Genomic DNA, 21,034 nt, shown 5'->3' on the forward strand with positions numbered 1-21,034 from the left:
TCACAGTTCGTATTCTTTATTGAAACACACGATTTACTTTCTAGATACAGACTGTCATCTCGGGACGGGAAGCCGGCTTATATATTGGCAACGACTGTGCTAGATTTCTCTAGTTGTTTCGGTAGTAGCCTAGACTGTTCGCGTCGACTTGTCGAGTTCATTCCTTTCGCGATGAGTCATGTGTTTATTTGCTGGCTGAGATATCGGTCAGGGCCGGCTTCAGATTCGTTACAATATAGTTGTAGAATTTGAATAAACGTACCACTTTTTCATTTATGAAGAAACCACGCATAGTCGTAACAAGGTGACAGTGGATGGTTTGTAACAAAAGGTGTAAATAATTTTCATAACTATACAGCCTAAATTCAGATGATATATCTGTTCATGGTATCTCTGTTGATAGTTTGAGTGCCGATTTAGGTTCTCAGTCGCTAGACGATATTGTTCAGGTAAAAAAATTGAGTATTACTGGAGTTTTTTGATCTTCCTCGATCCTTCTTGGTGATCAAAACACGTGCCGAGGTGTTAAAATAACGGTTTGGTGTTGGGAAAAAACTCCAGTAATATTCATTGATACACCAAAGGTTCCAAACAGTCCATCACAAGACAAAACTAAACATCAATCTTTCTTAGTAAAAATTATATTGATGATGAATCGTTCAGATTTTTAGATCGAATCGTCTTTCTGACATTTTCAATATTCTCGTCCGCAGATTCACAAGTGGTCTCACACATACTTCGGCCTTCCCAGCTGGGTGGTGTTTCTTCAAGAATACCGCATCATCCTGCCGCGGCGCCACCATCGTATCCACCACGTCGCGCCACACGAAACCTACTTCTGCATCACCACCGGCTGGCTGAACTGGCCGATGGAAAAGCTGCGATTCTGGAGTGCCTTAGAAACGGTCATTGAGGCGGCGACGGGCATCAAACCGCGCGCCGACGATCTCAAGTGGGCTCAGAAGGGGACGTAATGGCGGACGATCGTTTTTGTCAATTATTTCTACAGCCGTTTGTCATAAATCTCTGAGCACCAAATAAAAGAAGCATACAAACGATGTTCACTTATTTCTAAGTTCTAATATCCTAAGCAATTCTGTTTTCGAGACTGGGGTCCTTTTTGTTATAAATAAATGAATACTAAACGAATCCTTCTTTTCATTTCATACGCCTATTCAAGTCGGAAAATTTCAGTACAAATTATCTGCTTATGGTGATAACATAAAAAACCCGAATTCATTTGATGTTACTGAGAGAATTAGTATTTATTCTAAAGTGATGACTACAATTCCTTCAAAAATAATACCAATAAATATTCAAATTTGCTGGGTTTGTTTTCATGTTCATCATCTCGCCATAAGAGGTGCGTCGGATAAGGAACTATTTGATACATTAGTGTGTCAGATGTAGATTCATTTATTGCTTATACGACAAAGCATAAACAGCTATATAGTAAAAAACTTGTAACATCGATATCGCTAATTGTGTCGCACGAGAACGACAGTTGGTGACTGAGGGAGCAGATGTCTGTCAACCCTAGCAAAACTGTGATATATCCCTTCACCAGGAGGAGAAAACTGGACGATCTAACGCCAGATGGACTGCATACAGACTTGTGCACATTGCCAATTACACAAATCAATTTAATGCAGAGTGCCACAGACTGTTGGTTGACACTGAAAGTCACAGCATTCTGGAAATGACCTCTGACTTTATGCCTCCAACTGTCAACTACGAACTGCCTTATAAAGCACTGTACTCTCTACTCCTGTCCTCTCTACTCGGGTACTTATAAAGTACCCGAGTAGAGAGGACAGGACAGATATCAACCTGCCTAGGAACCTATGCGACTGTATTTCAAGCGAAAATTTACGTTATTGAATTGTGTGCGGAGAGATTGGAAGAATCCAACCTCATACACAAGTCAATAAAAATATTCTTGGACAGTCATGCGGCGTTGGAAGCTCTAGGCTCCTACCAAGCAACGTCTAAATTGGTAGCAAATTGCCAAAAACGACTCTCCTCGATAGGAAGACTTAACAGATTGTCTCTGGTCTAGATTCCTGGCCATACCGGCCTGGAAGGCAATGGGGCTGCTGATTATACATGTCAATGACATCGTTTTAGGCTTTGTCAAACAAATATTGAACACCTGTAATGCAAGAAGATTTATGGACTTCTGGCAGAATCTTCCTCGATTGTCTCACTCCAAGGCGTGTATGCACCCTTCGAAGCTTGATACCAAACAGTTGTTGGACTAAAGTAGGGATGAACTACGATGTCTATCAGGCCTTCTTACAGGTCACTGTCATTTGAATCATCATATGCAGAGACTCGGACTGTCGGAGGATATTGTATGTCGCCTCTGTTTGGAAAATGAAGAAACAGCAGAGCATACAGGTACTTTGTGCCTACTCCGCTGGGGACCGAATCAAGTTTTTAGAGTTCGGCAGAGCCGCGCGTGTCAATATACTAGTATAGACACGCCTGAAGAAGCTTTTGTATAGCAAAACATGTGTTGCGTTTTTGTAAAACTGTATTGCCTCACAATGAGGTGTTCCTTGAATTGACTAGAATATAACGATATTTTTTTAATTCAATTATTTTTTTTCCCTTCATATATCGAATTTCACATTAATTGTAACAGTACTATTTTCTATAATTTCTAAACTATATTCATCTAACAAACAAAGTAACTCAAACAAAGATATATGCGTGATCCAAGCATGATCACCACGCACATTTGCATCTATTGGGTAAAATAAACAAGCCTCCTTACGCTGGCCAATTAGATTCAACTGCAATCGGCTAGCGGAATTCATATTACAGTACCGGAGTGGTCATTTTTATGTTTTAACGCTTGTGGTGTGTACCTAAATATACGGTATTTTGAAGTTCATTTTGACATTTCTCTGTGGCATGCACAAACTACTTACTCTAAAGTGGTTTGTGGTGTCATGCATGCGTCTGAAGAAACTGTTAATTTGTGTCCCTACACTTCACCAGAAAAATTTTCCTATACCCAGCCGCAGACTATTAAAAAAAATCGGTCATTCTTTAATGCGATGCTTACAAGCAGCCTTGTAAGAGTCGCTATTCGTCCAATATAATGCGAAGTTTTCATCAGTTTTCAAGATTTATCTACAGATGCAGAATATACACGCAAAAACACGCCCTAATCTGAGGCGTTTTCTGGCACTCATGTATTCAAAACGTATTTGTCTGTGATTCAAATGCATTTGTTCTGGCCTTGAAACGATGACGTCACATCAACTACGATTTGAAACGTATTAATGATGATTCAAAACTAGCGTGAGGTTGGTTTTGAAACAGAATTCGACGTTACGTTACGTTAGTTTTCAGTTTCTGCTTTATTTTGATCGTTATAGTTTATAAAATGGTGAAAACTATTTATCAAATACGTTGTAAGCATTTAAAAAATATAACTGGGAAATATTATTACTTGCATAAATCTGATTCTAATTTACCTTAGAGAAAATTGAAAAGTATGTTTTTATTATTGTATTTGACATCTGACACAAATTGAATAATTCCATTCTGGCGAATTTTATTGTTAATGACGCTCGAATAGGTGCATTTTGTTCTACTACATCTATTCCGGATTGAGTCATTCCAGCCAAAAGTTATTATCTGTCTTAGTACAGTGGTACATCTATTGGATTCGCCTTTGGAAAGAGAAAGATGAAATGATTTTGAATCCATGGTGTCTTTATATTTAATATTATCTTATCATTCGCAGTTTCTCTCTTCAATGCAGTTCGCAAGGTATCAATTATCTGTGTCAGAGGTAATTTTATTGAACAGAGAGAACCGGAATGAGATATTCTGAATGAAATTAGTGAGAACAAAACGCACCCCATAATTGACCTTATTAAGGATGCGACCCCATGGTTGCCAACTACGGTAAAATAACATTTGACAATTTGACATTTGCTAATGAATAAATAACCTATCTTTCTGAGTTCCTTCTGCATTTTCATTTTTGGGACATAATTGGGACATATTTCTTCATAGCTGATTCTTCATTCTGGAGCCCCAACTTCATATAGCACGACTGGAAATCTGTTTTCAGCCATATTCTGGAAATCAGTTTCTCATTTACCAAAAAGGAAAATGCAGAAGGAACTCAGAAATATAGGTTATTTATTTATTAGCAAATGTCAAATGTCATTATTTTACCGCAGTTGGCAACCATGGGGTCGCATTATTTAATAAGATCAATTTCATAACTCAGAGTAGTTTTCTGTCACTGTCAACTGTCAAGCTTTTTATTATTTTTGATGTAAGATGGCATCAGCAAGCAGTTATTTATTTACTTTTTTGAAGGGAAATAAGATTGTCTTGCAAGTCAATTGAATTGGAAGTTTACCAATAGAAAATCACAACTCATTTCCTCATGTTCCAATATTCAACACCCACCGAAAACTCCGACCTTGAAAAATGAATCGATATGGTGTTATGTTACATGGAAATGACGAAATTCACCCGCGTTTATTTAGGTTAACTGAATCGCATTTCAGATTATTTATAAACTATGGGATGGGGTTTAGTAATAGGCAACCAATATAGATTTTGTGAAGGTGTTGGGAATATTGAAGAACGAAATGGCGCTTTCAAGAGCATTGTTAGTGAGTAATATCAATAATAATTCACTTTCCAAATCACCTATTTTCAGTGGTTTTTCCAAGCCTCGCCCGCCTTCCATGGACATGATCGAACGTAATCTTTATCTCTGTGGTATAGATGAAGTTACTGATATCGAAGTATTGAAACAGCATGAAATAACACACATACTGACCATAAATGATATTCCCCTGCCAGGATTCGTGAAAAGGGCCTGTCCCTACATGAAGATGAAGTTTATCATGGCAGAAGACGCACCTCATTCGGACCTTCTCTCGTATTTTGATGAAACATATGAATTTATCAAGGACGGTTTGTCTCGGGGCGCAGTGGTGGTGCACTGTGTGATGGGGGTTTCGAGAAGTGCTACTATAGTTATCGCATATCTCATGAAGAAGTACAAATTGAGCTACAGGAAAGCATCAGCTATGGTAAGATCAAAACGACCTGTTTGTCCCAATACTGGATTCGTTAAACAGTTGGAAAACTATGAGCAATTGGGGTATAATACACTCTATAGGTTTTCTAGAAGGTATTGATAATGAAGTGAATAAAGAGCAGCTATTTGTTGAATTTGGATTGGTTTTATTATTTTATCTGATGTTTCTTAAGTAAGTCTAAAGCAGTCTAATAAAGAATTAATTAAATGAAATGTGACTGATATAATCCGTAATAGCAATATTTCAAAAAAATGTTATCGCTGACTGTCGGTTGTTGCTAAGAGTACCTTTGTCCACGCAGTAAACGCATATACCGCTGATAACATATGCCGCAATAGCAGACAAAAAATTTGGTACTAAAAATTCCATTCAGCCACAGCCTAGCATGATATGTTCTATCCAATTCCTTGGGATATCAGAAAATAGAATCAATTGACCAATAACGAATGAAAAACCCTAATTCAACTTCATTATGATTAAAAAAACTAATTAATAGTGAAAATCATACAATAAACTGTATTTATTAGTTTTTTAATATGGATTTTCATCAAGTATCGGCCAGTTCTATTCAATTCATTATGATTCAAAAACATAACAAAACTTTCAGTATTAGATTGAAATCTATTCACTTATAGTATTTTTGTAACTTTTTTTACATGTACAAATTAAAATTCAATATCTGTAGGAGGAAATAGATGTTTTTTCTAGATGACTCTTAAAAAAATTATTGCCAAAACAGATTTTTCCAAAAGTAGAAATAATAATATACATGCTGATTGATGTTAAATTGATCTTGCAGTACTTAATACTTACAACAAATGTTTAATTTCCAATGTCTGCTATTATACAATGCAGACTTCAATACGAATAATTATTGATTGAGCAATTTGCCTCCATAATGACAATAAAGCATTTCTGACTCCGACTCTATGTATTAGCAATACACCAACTTAATTCCTTACATCAGATAATATTATTTTATGTACCTCAACAATACTAGTAATATTATTGACATAACAAATACTTCTTACATTTCAGTTATTTTGTAAACTTATTGATTTGAAGACTTGTTAAATAAAAAAAGTAACAATCGTTGAACAATCACAAATTCAAAATTCATTTGTATTAGGAATCAAGCGCCATAGAGAGAATAAACTAAAACTAGTCTTGAGGATCAGATCACATCAGGGTATCCTTATACAAATCCATAAGCCTGGATATAGTGGAACAAAATGTCAGATTCAGCAGCAGAACATTATCTTTGCCTAATATTAACCTTCTTAGCACTGGGTGAGGTGAGTTCTCACCGCAGGTTGAACTATCATGCTTGTGAATTTTTATACCGCAATTCTTTTTTATATGTAGCATTCCTATGAATAATATCCGATTCCATAACAAATTTTTGGAGTATAAACTGAATAGGAAAAAGTGAATATTGTATAATTCAATGTTCATATGGAAATAGTTATTCTGAGAGAGCTATTTTTTTAACTTGATTGCTTTCTTCATCCTTTTGGAAATTTCACAAAATTTTTGTTAAAGAGAGAGAAGTGGTAAGTCAAAAATATTTTATTCCTTAAAAAAATTATCTCTCCTAAAAATATACCTCATTCAATTTAAACTAAGTTATATTACTACAAATTAAAATTTAAATATTTAAAAAAATTAACTTATATACAACACAAAGTCAGTGTACAAAAATGTTTCTTGTTGCATACACTGGCAATCCTCTCCAATCCAATCCTCGTTACTTTGTATTCACAACAGCTTCACTATATTCAATAGAGTTCAGACAAAATAAATATAATTGTTCAAAGATTGACAAAACTTCACAAGAAAGTATCATTTCAAAACTTTCACAGCTTCCAACAAAAATCCTAACTAAAATTTATCGACCAAATTCAATATATGCTGTTGCTCCTGATCCCTCCAATCCTTATCTCCTTCTTCGCCCAAGTTTCCTGCGTATTCTCTCATAATATGCTTGATGGTTTTCAAAGAGGCTCCCCTCAAGTTCAAAATGTGCATGACCCGTTGTTTGATGCTAGCAGGGCCTGCAGCGCATACCTCTACTATTATATAATCAACCAACTGCAATATGAATAGGCCCCCTTCCAACCTTTTCAAATATGACGCTTCCTCATCTGAAATTTAAAATCAGCAACTGAAGCGCAATTACCACAATTTTTATTATAGACCAGGCTACTGTTTGTTAGAGCACATAGAGAATATATTTTATAAACATCTTAGATACAATTACACAGTGTGTAACAAAGTAAAATCAGAATATACTTTATTATCTGAAGATTTACATCTTATTGACAGAGTCAATGAAAATAATTGTGAAAATAAAATCAGGTTAACTTTTGTGAATTGTAATGAGGTCTATCAGTTCACAATTTTTTTTAAATAGAAAATTGCCACAGTTTGCTGACTTCAATAAGAATGATTATTGATTGAACAATTTACCACCATTATGACAATAAAGCATTTCTGATTTCGACTCTCTGTTCTTTGCAATACACCAACTTAATTCCTTACATGAATCAGATATTATTTTATGTAACTCAACAATACTAGTAATATTATTGACATAACAAATACTTCTTACATTTCAGTTATTTTGTAAACATATTGATTTGAAGACTTGTTAAATAAAAATAGTAACAATTGTTGAAAATCACAAATTCAAAATTCATTTGTATTAGAAATCAAGCGCAAAAGAGAGAAAAAAAAAAACAAAGTTCATAACAAGTTGGTCCTTAGAGCCGGATATTAAACACACTTAAAAAATCAAAAGATTACATTCTGCAATGTCTATCATTGATTTTTTAAATTATGTACACACACATATAATATATATGGTGGTTGCTCTTCCGTAGATTCCTTAGACTATTACTCACCATCAGCATTATCCTCCATTTGATCCTCAACCAATTCGACCTTTTCCAGATATTTGAAATGCAGCTCCAAAAGTCTGTCGACTTTTTCGTGATCATTCTCAGTGAATTTGCTGACAAGCCTTTGTCTTTGAGACCCTCTACAGTTTCTGAGCATAGACGCTATTATAGAACAGACGTGCTCCTCATGTGCCTCTGTCGACAGCACTTTTCTCCTGTTTTTCTTTGGTGTCTTCATAAAAAGTGGAAATATTGTTCGAAGACCTTAAAATAAAGAATGATGAATCCTTTTTCAATAAAAATAAAAAGCTGCAGGTACCGACTCTTCTTATAGGACAGCCTTTATAAAAATCGGTGAACAATAACTAATAATGATGAAAAAATAATTAAACAACTTAAAATCAAGAAATATGCTTGTAGTCGAGCGAAAAACGTAACAAACAGTTTCATATTATTCTTTAAACAACATTTTTCGTGGAGGACTCAATATTTTATACTGTTTTTTTTGGGTTTATAACCTTCCACAAGCAAATTGTGGGAGGTTATAAACATTTAAACAGTTTAAAAAAGTTTCATAGTACTAATTGCATATTGATATAGATAATGCAAAACAATCAATTTGCAACTGAATGAATGAAAATGATAAACAATTGAGTATGAGTAGTGATTTCTTTCTTTAAAATAATTTTGTTTTATCACACGATCGGTTGAGTTTATTACAGTAGGAATGAATTGAAAATTTGGTTGAAAAATTTCTTGAAATCTGAATTAACATTCTATATTTGAACTTATATTCAAACAAGTGTATTTTTTGTGATATCTTCTTATTGTTTGCTTCCATTTCATATGTATTAACTTTTTTACTGCAGTATAAGAAATGTCACCCTGTACAACGCCTAGCATAGCCAATATGTTTGCCATAAAGACAAGTTATTCAAGTGGTGTTTTGTCTTTTACATTAGGAAACATATTGTAGAATGATATTTCAAAAACCTTTACTAAATTAAGTGAATAAAACCAATTTGGTCAATATCCCAGTTTCAAATTTGGGAATTTTTTAGATATTTTCCATACATAAGGAAGATAAATATTCAGTAATAATTACCTAATATGTCAACAAACTTATTGCAGTTATCCTTGCCATGTGGCCCAGACATGGCGTAATCTAAGACTTTCAGTGAGCCGTTACGAGACGTTTTCTTCTCTCTCAACATGAGGTTCATTAGTTGTAACCCCTCGCCTTTAAGAAAGTGGTCTCTATTCTGAACTACCATCAAAGCACTGCAGAGGCAATTGAACAAATTTTCCATCAACTCGTGCTCTTCTGGGCTGCTCGGATCGTGTCGCTTGTAGAAAGCAAGTTGCTGTAGCAAAGTGTCGATTCCATCTATATTTCCCAATGCAATTTGATTTTTTTCGTTGTCTTGCAGCAAGATAGATAAGATCTCGCTGACATAGAGTTTGTTTGCATCGAAAGGCGCTTTGACTTTGAGCCTTTTGAGCAACCATGTCAATAGGCCTTGTTTTGCAGCTTCGTTTGTAATGTCGCTGCTCAATTCAGTTAAATTTTCTATAATTGAGAGAGTGTTGTGGACGCCATCTGCCTCTTCTTTAACAGATTCATCTAGTCGGTCTAGATTTTGTACCAACAAGGCTATTACTTGGTGTTCTAGTAATGCCTCAATAAGAGTGTCAGCACCTTCCTCTGATTCATTGAGAATATCAACGTCAGTCAACTCCTGCAACAATTCAACTGTGGCGACCTAGAATTGAAAATGTTTAGTGGTTTGAAAAGAAGGTAATTATTTGTTTTGATGGTTCGCTCTGGTTTTGGCAAAATCAAAACCAACATATTAACGAAATTCAAACAATAAACGAAAAGAGAACTCAAGCTTCTTACCGATATATCTGTATTATCATGTGCCAAGAGTTCCAAAAGGCTTGGTATCACCTGTAATTTAACAAGAAGAGGGTAGTAGTCAGGAGCTGTGGCCAAAACCCTCATTTCTTGCAGAGTTTCATGTAACTCCACTTCGCTATCCATGAACTTTTCCGGAGAATCAGGAAACTTGATTCGCATCTCCCTGTTCTTCAAACTCCGTTTTTCAAAATTCAAAACAATCTTTTTTAATGTGGTTTCATCAATTACTTCTCCCTGAAATCATAAAACTCAGTCTTTTGAACTTCTTAATTGCTTTTGACTTACCTGAGTCTGTTCGGTTTCTACAAACTTTAGAATTTCAGCTCTCTCTTCCTCAGTTATATTTTCAAGAGGTTGAACTGACGGAGTTGGGGACACTGGCCTTGCCATTTTACTGGCTTTGGCTCTGGCGATTCTTCGCATTTTTCGGGCTCTTTCCAGATCATCGCCCTCATCTTCAACTTCGACGGGTCTTTTGAGGGCTTGAGGTGGCTAAAACAATTATTATAAGAAAACGTGATTATGAATAAATTATAATATACCTTATAATCTAAGAGTTCGCCAATATCCATTCTTAATTTAAATTTCCTATCTACAAAATCTACGATTCAAATTCTTCTCTATGAAGCTGAAAAGTGAGGTTACATATATATATTTCTCTCTAGGATGATGGCTTTTGCCTTAGATTAGGTAAAAGTATATCTTTCCTTGTCTAAGGCTTTTGCTACCGTACATATATATATTTTCAAATGGTAATTAAAAACAGTGTTACCAATCGGAGACGCAAGTCGCTATGCGAGTCAAAAAAAAAGGCGCTACGGAGACAAACATTCCACTATGGTATGATAAGAAATGCGCAATGCAGTACTTTTTGTGGTGTCCTATCCACACATTGATCTATGACTTAAGTTTCTAGAATGATTCATAATGCTAACAGAGTGTAATCGACGTAGGTATGTGTGCATTTCGATTTCTGTCGTGCTCTCTAAGACATCGATGTCAATGGAAAGTTGTGAAATTCCTCCATTTTACAATCAAATTCTTCAAATCAATTCGAAATCCTCTAACCATTCCACGCACATGAGGGTATCAATTACATGGTTTCGAGAGAAGGTAATATTGGATATTAACGCCACGGCATGAGACTAGGAAAAAGATGACACTCTTACATATGAAAACCCAGGAGGAATGTAGGAATACCACGGATTTGAAAGGAATGAGAGTTCTACGAACAAATACATTCATTCCGAACAAAAATGTTTGACTAAATGTTAATAATACCAGTTCAATAGTGTTTATTCCAAGATATAATTAAATTTTTTGCTACATAATTCTGAGTTTCTGTTACGCCGCTACACGGTTCAGAATTGATAAGTTTTTGTACTAAAATTTAAATAATAGTGTAGTGCGGTACGAACTGCAAACTTCGACATGTTATGAAAAATTATTGCATCTCAAATTTCAAGTTATTTTACTTGGTTCCGATAGAGCACAGCGAAATCTACATTTCACTTTTATGAGATGAGTTATTTATATTAAACAGTTTTTCATGTTTCTTAGTGTTGGCACCATTTGGTTTTATAAAACTGTAAATTTTGTACGAGGTAGGTGGTTTCTGTTTTGCAAATTGAAATTCTTTGAAGAATATTTTCTATTCCATTCATAATTGAAATTCACAGTAATAATCGTAGTAAATAAACCTATTCTCACTAATTAAAAATCAATCAATTCAAAACACAGCTCACTTCAGAATATTAAACATATTTAGCCGTACAGGTCCAAAAAAATAAGAGTCATCAAATTTATGAATCAAGTATTTGTCATTCAACACCACCATTTAATGAAAGTATAGTGCCCTCATCGGAAAAAAATTAAACTCACCATTAAATTTGACAACGAAGCTCGATATGAAATGTCACCTGTCAATTACATAATTAGAGGTTAACCTGGATTTTTCATATTGAAGAAGTAAAATAGAATCCACAAACATGTCTGCTGCTCCTAGTAGTAGAATAGTAGCGCTATGGAAAAGAGGCTGGCACGAAATACCTGAAATAATGGGAAGTTCCATAATGGGATTGATGGGAATCGGAATGACTGTTGCTTCGGTTTACTACTACTATGCCAAAGATGGAGACAACCGAAGGTACAAAGAAAGATACACAGTATACAGACACGACGACCCCAGAGTAGCTAGGATCAGGAAGGATTGAAATCGAGTTTACATGTAGTACCAATTTATTAAAAAGTGATACAAATAAATACAACAAGGTCTGGTAATGTAGTTTTCATTCTCAAATATACAATAAAACTATTTTTACAATGTATAAGACAATTAAAATTAATAAGTAATGAGAAAAACAATTTTCACTTATATCTGTTAATGTATATATTACAAACTCAACACCAAGAAAAGAAGGGGCTTTTGTCTTGGAAGCGTTGTGTGAAATTAAAAAATCGAGAAGTATGTTGACTCTGCGTTCTGAAAAAGAAAAAGTTGTGAGTGGATAAGTCAATCGACAGCAGCTATTAAAAACCTACCTTTCGACAACAACAGCAGGCATTTGTACCAACTGTAGAGGCGACTTGCTGTCCTTCAGAGCTTGGGTTAAATTTAATATTTGGCCCCGCATTACAGACATTTGACGTTCATATAGTGTTCTATCGAAACCTTTATCTTGTTTAAAAAGTAAGTGTAAATCATCACAGAGGTCCTAAAATACAAAGAACTGGTGGTTGAGAAGTTGTCTATACCAATTATATCAGAGACTATAATTTACAATTATTAAACAATAAAGGGTTCAAGTAACACTTCATTTTAAGATTTTCTGCAGGCAGCTTGTGAAACCGTGATGAAATCGGAATAAAATGTTAATTAAATGATTGATATTCATTAAATATCCACAAAGGCCATCACATATAATGAATCTTTATGCACAAGTCTTTCTCTTACATGTCTATGTTAGAAGAGAAAGTGAATCAAATTTTTGTATGTTCTTTACAACATCAAATAAAAATAATAAAGTCAATTGAATTATATGAATATGCAAAAATAAAAGAATAATCTTGTTCTATTCGTCATAAATCCAATATTTGTTTTGAGAATATAGCTAAATCCACAGAGATATAAAAAAACTTTCAAATCAGAAACCTTCAATACAGCAGTACTGTTGAATTCATTCAATTTGTTTAATTGCCTTTCAACAAAAATGTGAAATGAAATTTACAAAATAGTTCATCTGTTAACGAATTAATGAAAAACGCCTACCGAATTTTCTAGCAGAATCTTTCATCAGCCATAAATTCAGCAAATCTGAATGAAAAGGTAATTCTACTGAGACATACCTGCACGAAATTCATATCAGTAAGCAACGGCAGCACCAGGTCCTTGGTCTGCTTGCTGAACGGAATCTTGGCTTGAGGCAACCATGCCCAATGGTATGGGTATGCCCTCCAGCTGTCCGGGTGTTTGTAGGGAAACGCCAGTCCATTATCGATGGCCGCTATGCTGATTTCCGGCGCCTGCACCAGATTCCACTCCTTGATATCACAGAGTTCGACTTGAGCACTCACCGTATTTCCGTTCACGATCGCCGGCTGATCATACTTGATCAACCAGTTGTCGTTACCGCGGTCTGTATTTCGTATTATGTAATCCAGGATGACGAGGCGTTCGAACTGCAGCTGGAACTTCTGGGCGATGCCTTGAGGTAGCGGCTCAACTTCGAATCGCCTAAGCCAAAAGTCGGCGTCTTTGTAACCATCTACAAATAGCTGGAACGAACCGACCTACAAAAGCACATCGTATTACGGCTGTGGCCAGAATAGTAGTGATGGACATATTTGAAACACCATCAGAATCTAGAAATGTAGGCTTTCACAGCTGGCGTCAATGTTTTGGTTGGTTTCTGGATTTTGCTATGGGGTCTTTTTTGGTTACAGTTGAAACATTAGGAGATTGTAACCAAAGAAGACCACAGCAAAACCCGGAAACCAACCAAAACAACATCAGAATCATTTATTTATTTATTTATTCAAGGGTTTCAAAACCCATTTCACAATCACAATCTCCCTTTTGAAATTGCAAACAAAGTAATGAAGATACTGATTTGTTCCGCAGAGTGATCGAGAAAATGTACCTCTACTTCTAGTGAATTTAGGAGAGGCTCAACGTCAATTTCGTAAATGACCTATTTAAAAAACTGTCAGACTCAATCCAGTGTCAATATTGGTGATTAGATGAGTTCATTTACATAATTGTCATGGAAGCATTCATTCAATTTGCAACATATTGTTTTATTTACTTTGAAAGAATGATAATAAATCCAATTGTATTTATAAAATATGTACAATTCAGAATTGATAATAAATTGCTGCCCAGAGCTTAATGCTTTGTGTGCACTTCAAATGACAAATATGTAAACATACACAAAATTGCAATCCATAAAAAAAATTGTTAAAGATGGAGGCCATGGAAGTCTTTGCAGAATTATTCGTTTTGCAGTATTCAACGGAAATAAATTTTGCTGATTACACAAAAACACCTATTACTAAAAAAACATTTTAAGCAAAATATTGAACATGTATAGGTCAGACCAGAATATGGTCAAATCAGAGATCACCAGAATTGACAAAAAAAAAACTACAGTACATTATTCATAAATGAAAGAAAAGTATGAGCAAAAAGTTCTCATATTATTTGCCAAAGAGGCTTTGAACTGATGTTTCATAACCTCGATGTTGAAAATCTTGTTCATTTGATCGAAATCCATTAAGTTTCTTGCAAAATAATAAACATATAGAAATAATTTTGGAAAAATTTCAGAGATCAGAGATTCAGTAATCAGTAAAGAAAAAAGTAATACTCACTTTTGGCGGCAAACCTATTCTATTAAACCGTAAACCAACATTTGGAAACTGTTCCATAATGGCTCTTTTCACTCTAGCCTTTTCCCTATCTATCCTCAAGTAATTGAAGGTTTCCGAAACTAACTTAACCACCTGAAAATAAATGTACTCGAGGAATGTATACAGCAGAGATCTTTTTTAAAATACAATTAAAATAACGAAACACTCAAGAGAACAAAATAATTTTTGGGAAATAAAGGTTTGGGCTTCTACTTCTCCACTTGATACAAAGAAATGTGGAAATCCTTCAAAGAAAGGAAGAAAGCAATTATTTTCAAAATAAACTATATACAAAGATGGTTCAAGCAAAGAAATAACTTTCAGACACAAACTCTAGTAATTCTGAATGCTGTGAATAAGGTCTGATTCAATTAATTAATGAATGTTCGGAATACAAACTGGACAAAAAAAAGTTTTTTGTAAACTTCAATGTTCATATAAATGTAGTTTTTTCGAGGGGCTTTTCCTTCCAGTTTGTGTCTGAAAGTTACTTCTTTGCATGAACTACATATCTTTGTATAGAGTTTATTTTGAAATTATTTGCTTTCTTCCTTTCTTTGGAAAGTTCCCACATTTTTTTGTATAACGATGGAGAAGTAAAAAGCCGAAACCTTTCTTTTGATAGAATGATGTTCTATAAATTTGTGAATTCTCTATTTCCTTAATTATAAAAAAAAAGCTAAATTTCAGAGATGTCAATTTTCAATTAAAATTGCCTAAATGTTGAGAATTTCTGAAAATGAAAATTATAATAAAATTGATTCATTTCAATGTTGACATAATTATTTTTTTGGAACTGTGAAATCTAATTTTTATACTCACTCTAGTTTTGGGCACTATGTTCAAATTGAGTTTATGATCGACCAAATAAGCGGCAGCTTCAGACAGATAACCCTGATTGGGTATCAGGCAGGACCTTCCGAAACAACAAGGACAACACAGTTTGTGCATCCATTTGGTCCATTTCGGATTCAGCCGCCCATAAGGTTCTTCATCTTTCGGCTTAAATACACCGATTGTTTTCTGAAAATATGAATAAAAAGCTAATTTTCTAAGATAGACAGATAATCTTCATTTCCATAACGACAATTTACAATTATATGGGAAATGAAGAGGATAGAAAAAAGTCTGGCAATCATTAAAATATTCTGATGATGTGCAATAACATTCATATGAAATTATCAAAGCATTGTTTTGCAGAGTACATTCCAACATATGCATATGATGATTCAAATGACAGTGACCTGTGATCACTGGTGGTTTAGTATCAAGCTTCGAAGGGTGAATAAACGCCTTGGAGTGAGCCAATCCTGGAAGAGTCTGCCAGAAGTCCATAAATCTTCGTGCCATCCGGGTGTTCAATGTTTGGCAAAGCAATTTTTGGCAAAGCCTAAAGCGATGCCAATGACAGGTTCTTGTCCGATGAAGTAAAGTGGCGTTAAATCGTCCATTTATCTGCTCCTGGTGAAGAGGATTATCACAGTTTTGCTGGGGTTGACAGACATCTGTTCACTCAGGCACCAACTGTAAACAACGTCCATCGTGCTTTGGAGGATATTACAAGCTACCCTTTCCGAAGTGGACCTTGCCAAGATGACAAGATTATCTGCATAAGCTTGCAGATCTACTTTTAGCTATTGGTACATGAAACTGCAAGTTGATAAAGAAATTGAGAAAAGTGCATATTTTTCAAAGGGGCAAATGGATAAATTTATAGAAGAACGTTAAACTGAAATCCTATTGTGATAATTGCCTGTGTTTCTAGCATCTACTCAATCACCTCGAAAACACAGTAAGATTTCTTTCCTAAATCTACAAAACAAAGATTATCTGCATATCTATTGGTGAGGATCTTTGAAATAAATAACATTAAGAAATGACTACAGATTTGGGAGTCTTTTTTGGATGAATTTGGACAATACTAAATGACAATCAATGATAAATAAGTTCAATCCCAACAATGTGAGATAAGGTAGATTTATGAGGTATATTCAGAAAATAATGCCCCTTAAATATGATAAAATTTTAAGCTTCATTCTTTGTTTACTCTGTCCGTAGCAGCTGCTAAGGTTGTATGTGTTATCAAGAGTTCAGCGATTTTTGTTTGGATCAAAGAATTTCAATCAAATTTTGCGTAAAAATGAGAAAGATAAAGTGTAACAGTTTGTGAAATGTTAACAAGGATCTATGGTGAGCCTGCTATAAATAAAACAAGAATTTACATGTGGTATAAGCGTTTCCAATGTGGTTGTTAAGACGTTGGAGATGATGAACGCCCCAACACATCAACAACCTATGAAAACTTGGAAAATGTAAAAAAAATGGTTATGAACGGTCGGCGAATAATATAATACGCAATCAGAATAATGACAGTTCTCTCAATTTTCAAGTTATTCCGGCCTTTTTTCTTCAAGATGTTAATTTGAGGTGCGAATTTGTCAAGTTTTGTAATTTGCTCTCAAATGTTGTCTTTAATATAAGAATTTTTTTAATATTCTTGCATTCAGCTATAAATATATTCCTCGGACTAAATTCATATTCAGCTCAAAAATGAACCAAATCAACTGGACTATCGAATATTTCTAGTGAAATGCATACTTCATTCACTGTTTTCAAGAATCAATAAAACTTGGCTATGAATGCATACACTTATTGTATGTACTATGGAGTAGCTACGTAGGAAACCACAAAAAGTATCAAATAACGTATGTGAGTAATAGGCAGCTGGATTAGTGTTATACTAATAGGGGGTGTACAAAGGAAAATAATCCTCCAGTCACAGAGTTCAAAATCAATCAATAACACATTCACCGGCAAAGAATTTTATGATAAAAAGAATACTAGTTATTTCAATTGTGTAATAGCAATATTTATATTTTAAATTATTTAAAACACCACCTGAGAAATTAATGAAACACCATTCAGACTTTTCAACAATCATATTTCTCAGTGAAATTCAGAACACAATTTACATAAAATAATTGAAGATGTCAAATTGGTTTAATTAGTTGGTTCATGAGTGGACTTTATGGTATCAAAAATAAAAGTACAGCAAAAATTTTCAAGCAACACTTCAAAAAAAGCGCAAAGTTAAAGGAAGGAACACAACTTTTACCAAAAACTACTTTATAACCTAGGAAATAAAATTTATAAGCCTTGTTTTGAATTATTAAAGATTTTTTATATTTTCAATTCTTCAAATGAAGATGAAGTATCTTCTAATAAAGGCTTCTTTATGAATTTGAAGTTTTTTTTTGAGTATAAGTTTTGCTATATATGCTTTTTGTAAAAAAAAATAGAGTTCCTTCACACCCTAACTATAAAAAAAATCCATCGTTCATACAAAATATAAATAGTAAAATGTAGGTGGGTAATATATCTCCCAAAACAAACAACATTATCTATGATTTGTTGTAACAGATGATAACCTCTCTGTGCAAATTGATCTCCTAATCATTACCAATTTCACTCTAATGATAAACAATGTTTAATTCTCAATGAAATTGTATGAATCTCACCAAAGACAACATTTTGAAATTCAAATCATGACCTCCCCTTGAGATTCTTCAATGATATATGCTACCACCTCGTCCAAAGCATAAAACTTCAAGGCTATAGACAGAGGTTAAAGCATTCAAAAGATTTGAAATATCCCTTTTCAGATTTTCTCTCTATATTAATACAGAATGTGTGAAAAACTTACAAAAAAATTCAACATAAATGAAAAATATATGAAAATGAAGTTATCTAGGTGTACATAATAGAATATAAGAGATGAAATTTGAACAAAAGCATATTAATATGACATAATATACAACTGTACTCAAAAAGCTGACAAAACCTAGGAAAACATCCAACGTGATTGTTTCTCTAAACACCCTTGAATTTCAACTAATAAATCTGTGATTACTGTTCTGAAAATTTTCTTGGTGGATAATTTTATAGGCTCTTGTTTGTGTTCAATTCTCAGGTTTATATCACTTAGGATTTGTGAACAATCTTCACCACAAGTTGTGTAGGAAGTTATGTTATTTTGAATATGCTTTATGAGCTTGCTCATGTGAAAAATAGATCTAATATCACTAAAACCGTAATATCCCAATTGAAATCTCATTTAAATGTAGCAGAGGAAAGAAATCATTTTCACCTTCTCTTGTTATAATTTGTGGTTTAGATATGAAGGACACATGGATCAAAAACAGTACAAAATTATCCTCAGACTATGTGCTGATGAGTCTTTACTACCTCAAAATATATCTCAAAAGTTGGAGATATATTTAGTTCAGTTCTATTAATATGACACTTGAATGATAATTACAAGATCTTTAATCTCTTCATGATCTTGAAGCGGTGAGCTGTTTATGGAGTAATTATATTTAATTGATGACTGACAATTAACTAAACTTCAACTCTAAGCAATTTTTCCTCTGCAAATGAGCCAAAGAATTCAAATTATTTTGAAGTCCCAAGCAATCTGGGGGAAAATGAAGAATCCCAATACAATTTAATTTGTATGTGAACAGGAACCCCTCCAAATTTCATATTGATTAATAGATGACTAATAAAATGTTAAATAATAAATAACAGACCATATTGACTACTTTGTGAAACCCCAGAGTTTATGTTTGTTGTAAATCTGTTTCTGTTTTCTGGTTATTTATGCTTATTTATGGTTATTTATTTCAACTCATTACAACCAATCTCTTGTTAGTTTGTACATTTGAAACTGAACATTCTGTGTGTATTATTGGAGAATGAAAAATTCTAAAAATGGTGCTACAAAAAATTCAGATAAACTTACTCCTGATTGATTTTTGACAAAGTATGACCCGCTGGAACCCTGAGATATTCGCTCAGGAAATATTCCATTATCGATAGCGAGTTCGGCCTGCCATACCAGGTCGCTAAAAGCTGGGTCATCTGCAAAAGGCAAGAAAATTAAATAATCCCCTGGTTATTTGTTTGCAACTACGACACCTGGAAACTGGTTGTAAGAGACATCAAGCCCGCCCAGAAGAGGCTGTGATTCTCCATTGAAACCCGGGGAATCCAACGCTGATTCGAAGACGACTTCAGGAACAAGTGGGATGTCTTCTCCGTCACTGCAAACTATGGACAAGGCCCCGTGTGATTCGTTTTCGGATCCTCCTGTATTTATCAAGATAGGAACAGTCTCACTGGCACTCATTACCCAGTTAATGCGGATTTTCTGTATTCCACCATTTAAATATGATGTTTAGAGGTTCTATTAATTGATAAGTAGAACTAATTTAATTGACTAGAATTTTAAAAGAGAGAAATGAACAAATTGTCATTTTATATCACAGAAAAAACTTTTTGTAATGTATAAAAACTGTGACATCATTTGATAACAAATTTTTATTAAAAACACGAAAACAGCAGGAAAATGACAAGACACAAAAAGTAATAAAGTGATGACAGGATTTCGTCTGCGAATGAATTCTTTGTTCCGCAAAATATCGTTGTTTCTCGGATATTCTCATTAGTTAGAAAGAAACGGAAAACGACTCGCAGCCAGGACAAAGAATGGTGGATCGAGTTCTACCAGTTCTATTCTGATTTTTGGATAATTACCAACCAAATTATTCATAAACTTAATATTCCATCACATAACTTTGAGTTCTGTGCTAACCCTGTTTCGCACCATTGTATTTAAATTGAATCTTCAAAGAGTTTGTATCTTATCACTCGTCCAGGATTCAGTTTTTAGTTCCGGAGTGATGGGTTTTTTAGTACCAACTCTAAGTGATGAACCTTTGGAATGACAATTATTAATGTTTTGTGCTCAATATTCATCAACTATATTTACCATTGAGTCGGCATTGTGAAGTTTAGTGAATTTTTAGCATTTTTACAGTACCGGTGAAGAAAGTAACCTTTCGATGAGATTATCCAATAAATAGAAATACGCATATATCTCGGTTTCAAGTGTAAAAGTTGCTTTCATAACAAAAATTTGAAAATACAGAATTTTCAGACCTGCTGAAAAATATATTCCAGACTATACGTTGTGGATACAAGAATAGTTACTTCAGTTCCATTTTCTGACAGAGAGGGCGTGTCCGTTGTCAGAATTGAAGTACACCCGAACCAGTGATGTTACGTGCAGTACAATTGTACTGAATCTAGTACAATCGAACTAAATGCAGTACGGCAGTACCTCTTTCGCCATTTTAGTACAATTTTGCTTTCTTTTTCTA

At 34.2% G+C, this 21,034-nt stretch overlaps 4 protein-coding genes across 5 annotated transcripts in view; 2 read left to right on the forward strand and 2 right to left on the reverse strand.

The window, feature by feature from the left end:
* Kua (Plasmanylethanolamine desaturase Kua) overlaps positions 1-1,149 on the forward strand; it is a 61,838-nt gene extending 60,689 nt beyond the window's left edge. For both annotated transcript variants that reach the window (XM_074175030.1, XM_023165031.2), the window contains one exon: positions 714-1,149. In XM_074175030.1, the coding sequence (XP_074031131.1) occupies positions 714-974 (261 nt within the window). In that variant the 3' untranslated portion in view covers positions 975-1,149. The remainder of the gene's footprint in view (positions 1-713) is intronic.
* Positions 1,150-6,694: 5,545 nt separating this feature from the next.
* LOC111509312 (beta-catenin-like protein 1) lies at positions 6,695-10,641 on the reverse strand. The gene is made up of 7 exons (XM_023165028.2): positions 10,623-10,641; positions 10,448-10,577; positions 10,191-10,397; positions 9,885-10,139; positions 9,090-9,747; positions 7,988-8,248; positions 6,695-7,228 (listed from the first exon to the last, which is right to left on the reverse strand). The coding sequence occupies exons 2-7, from the start codon at positions 10,475-10,477 to the stop codon at positions 6,966-6,968; spliced, it is 1,674 nt and encodes a 557-aa protein (XP_023020796.1). The 5' UTR covers positions 10,478-10,577; positions 10,623-10,641; the 3' UTR covers positions 6,695-6,965.
* Positions 10,642-11,803: 1,162 nt separating this feature from the next.
* On the forward strand, positions 11,804-12,185 carry NdufA3 (NADH:ubiquinone oxidoreductase subunit A3). Its single transcript, XM_023165033.2, has one exon. It carries the CDS (start codon positions 11,894-11,896, stop codon positions 12,116-12,118), a length of 225 nt encoding a protein of 74 aa, XP_023020801.1. The 5' UTR covers positions 11,804-11,893; the 3' UTR covers positions 12,119-12,185.
* Pi4KIIalpha (Phosphatidylinositol 4-kinase II alpha) lies at positions 12,178-20,253 on the reverse strand. The gene is made up of 7 exons (XM_023165032.2): positions 19,791-20,253; positions 19,615-19,733; positions 15,636-15,836; positions 14,775-14,906; positions 13,251-13,694; positions 12,447-12,619; positions 12,178-12,387 (listed from the first exon to the last, which is right to left on the reverse strand). Exons 1-7 carry the CDS (start codon positions 19,999-20,001, stop codon positions 12,306-12,308), a joined length of 1,362 nt encoding a protein of 453 aa, XP_023020800.1. The 5' UTR covers positions 20,002-20,253; the 3' UTR covers positions 12,178-12,305.
* Positions 20,254-21,034: the final 781 nt, after the last annotated feature.

The sequence above is a fragment of the Leptinotarsa decemlineata genome, unplaced genomic scaffold, assembly GCF_025532065.1.
Source record: "Leptinotarsa decemlineata unplaced genomic scaffold, Ldec_3_MD MMD2_tig00000882_RagTag_RagTag, whole genome shotgun sequence".
NCBI classification, from domain to species: domain Eukaryota; kingdom Metazoa; phylum Arthropoda; class Insecta; order Coleoptera; family Chrysomelidae; genus Leptinotarsa; species Leptinotarsa decemlineata.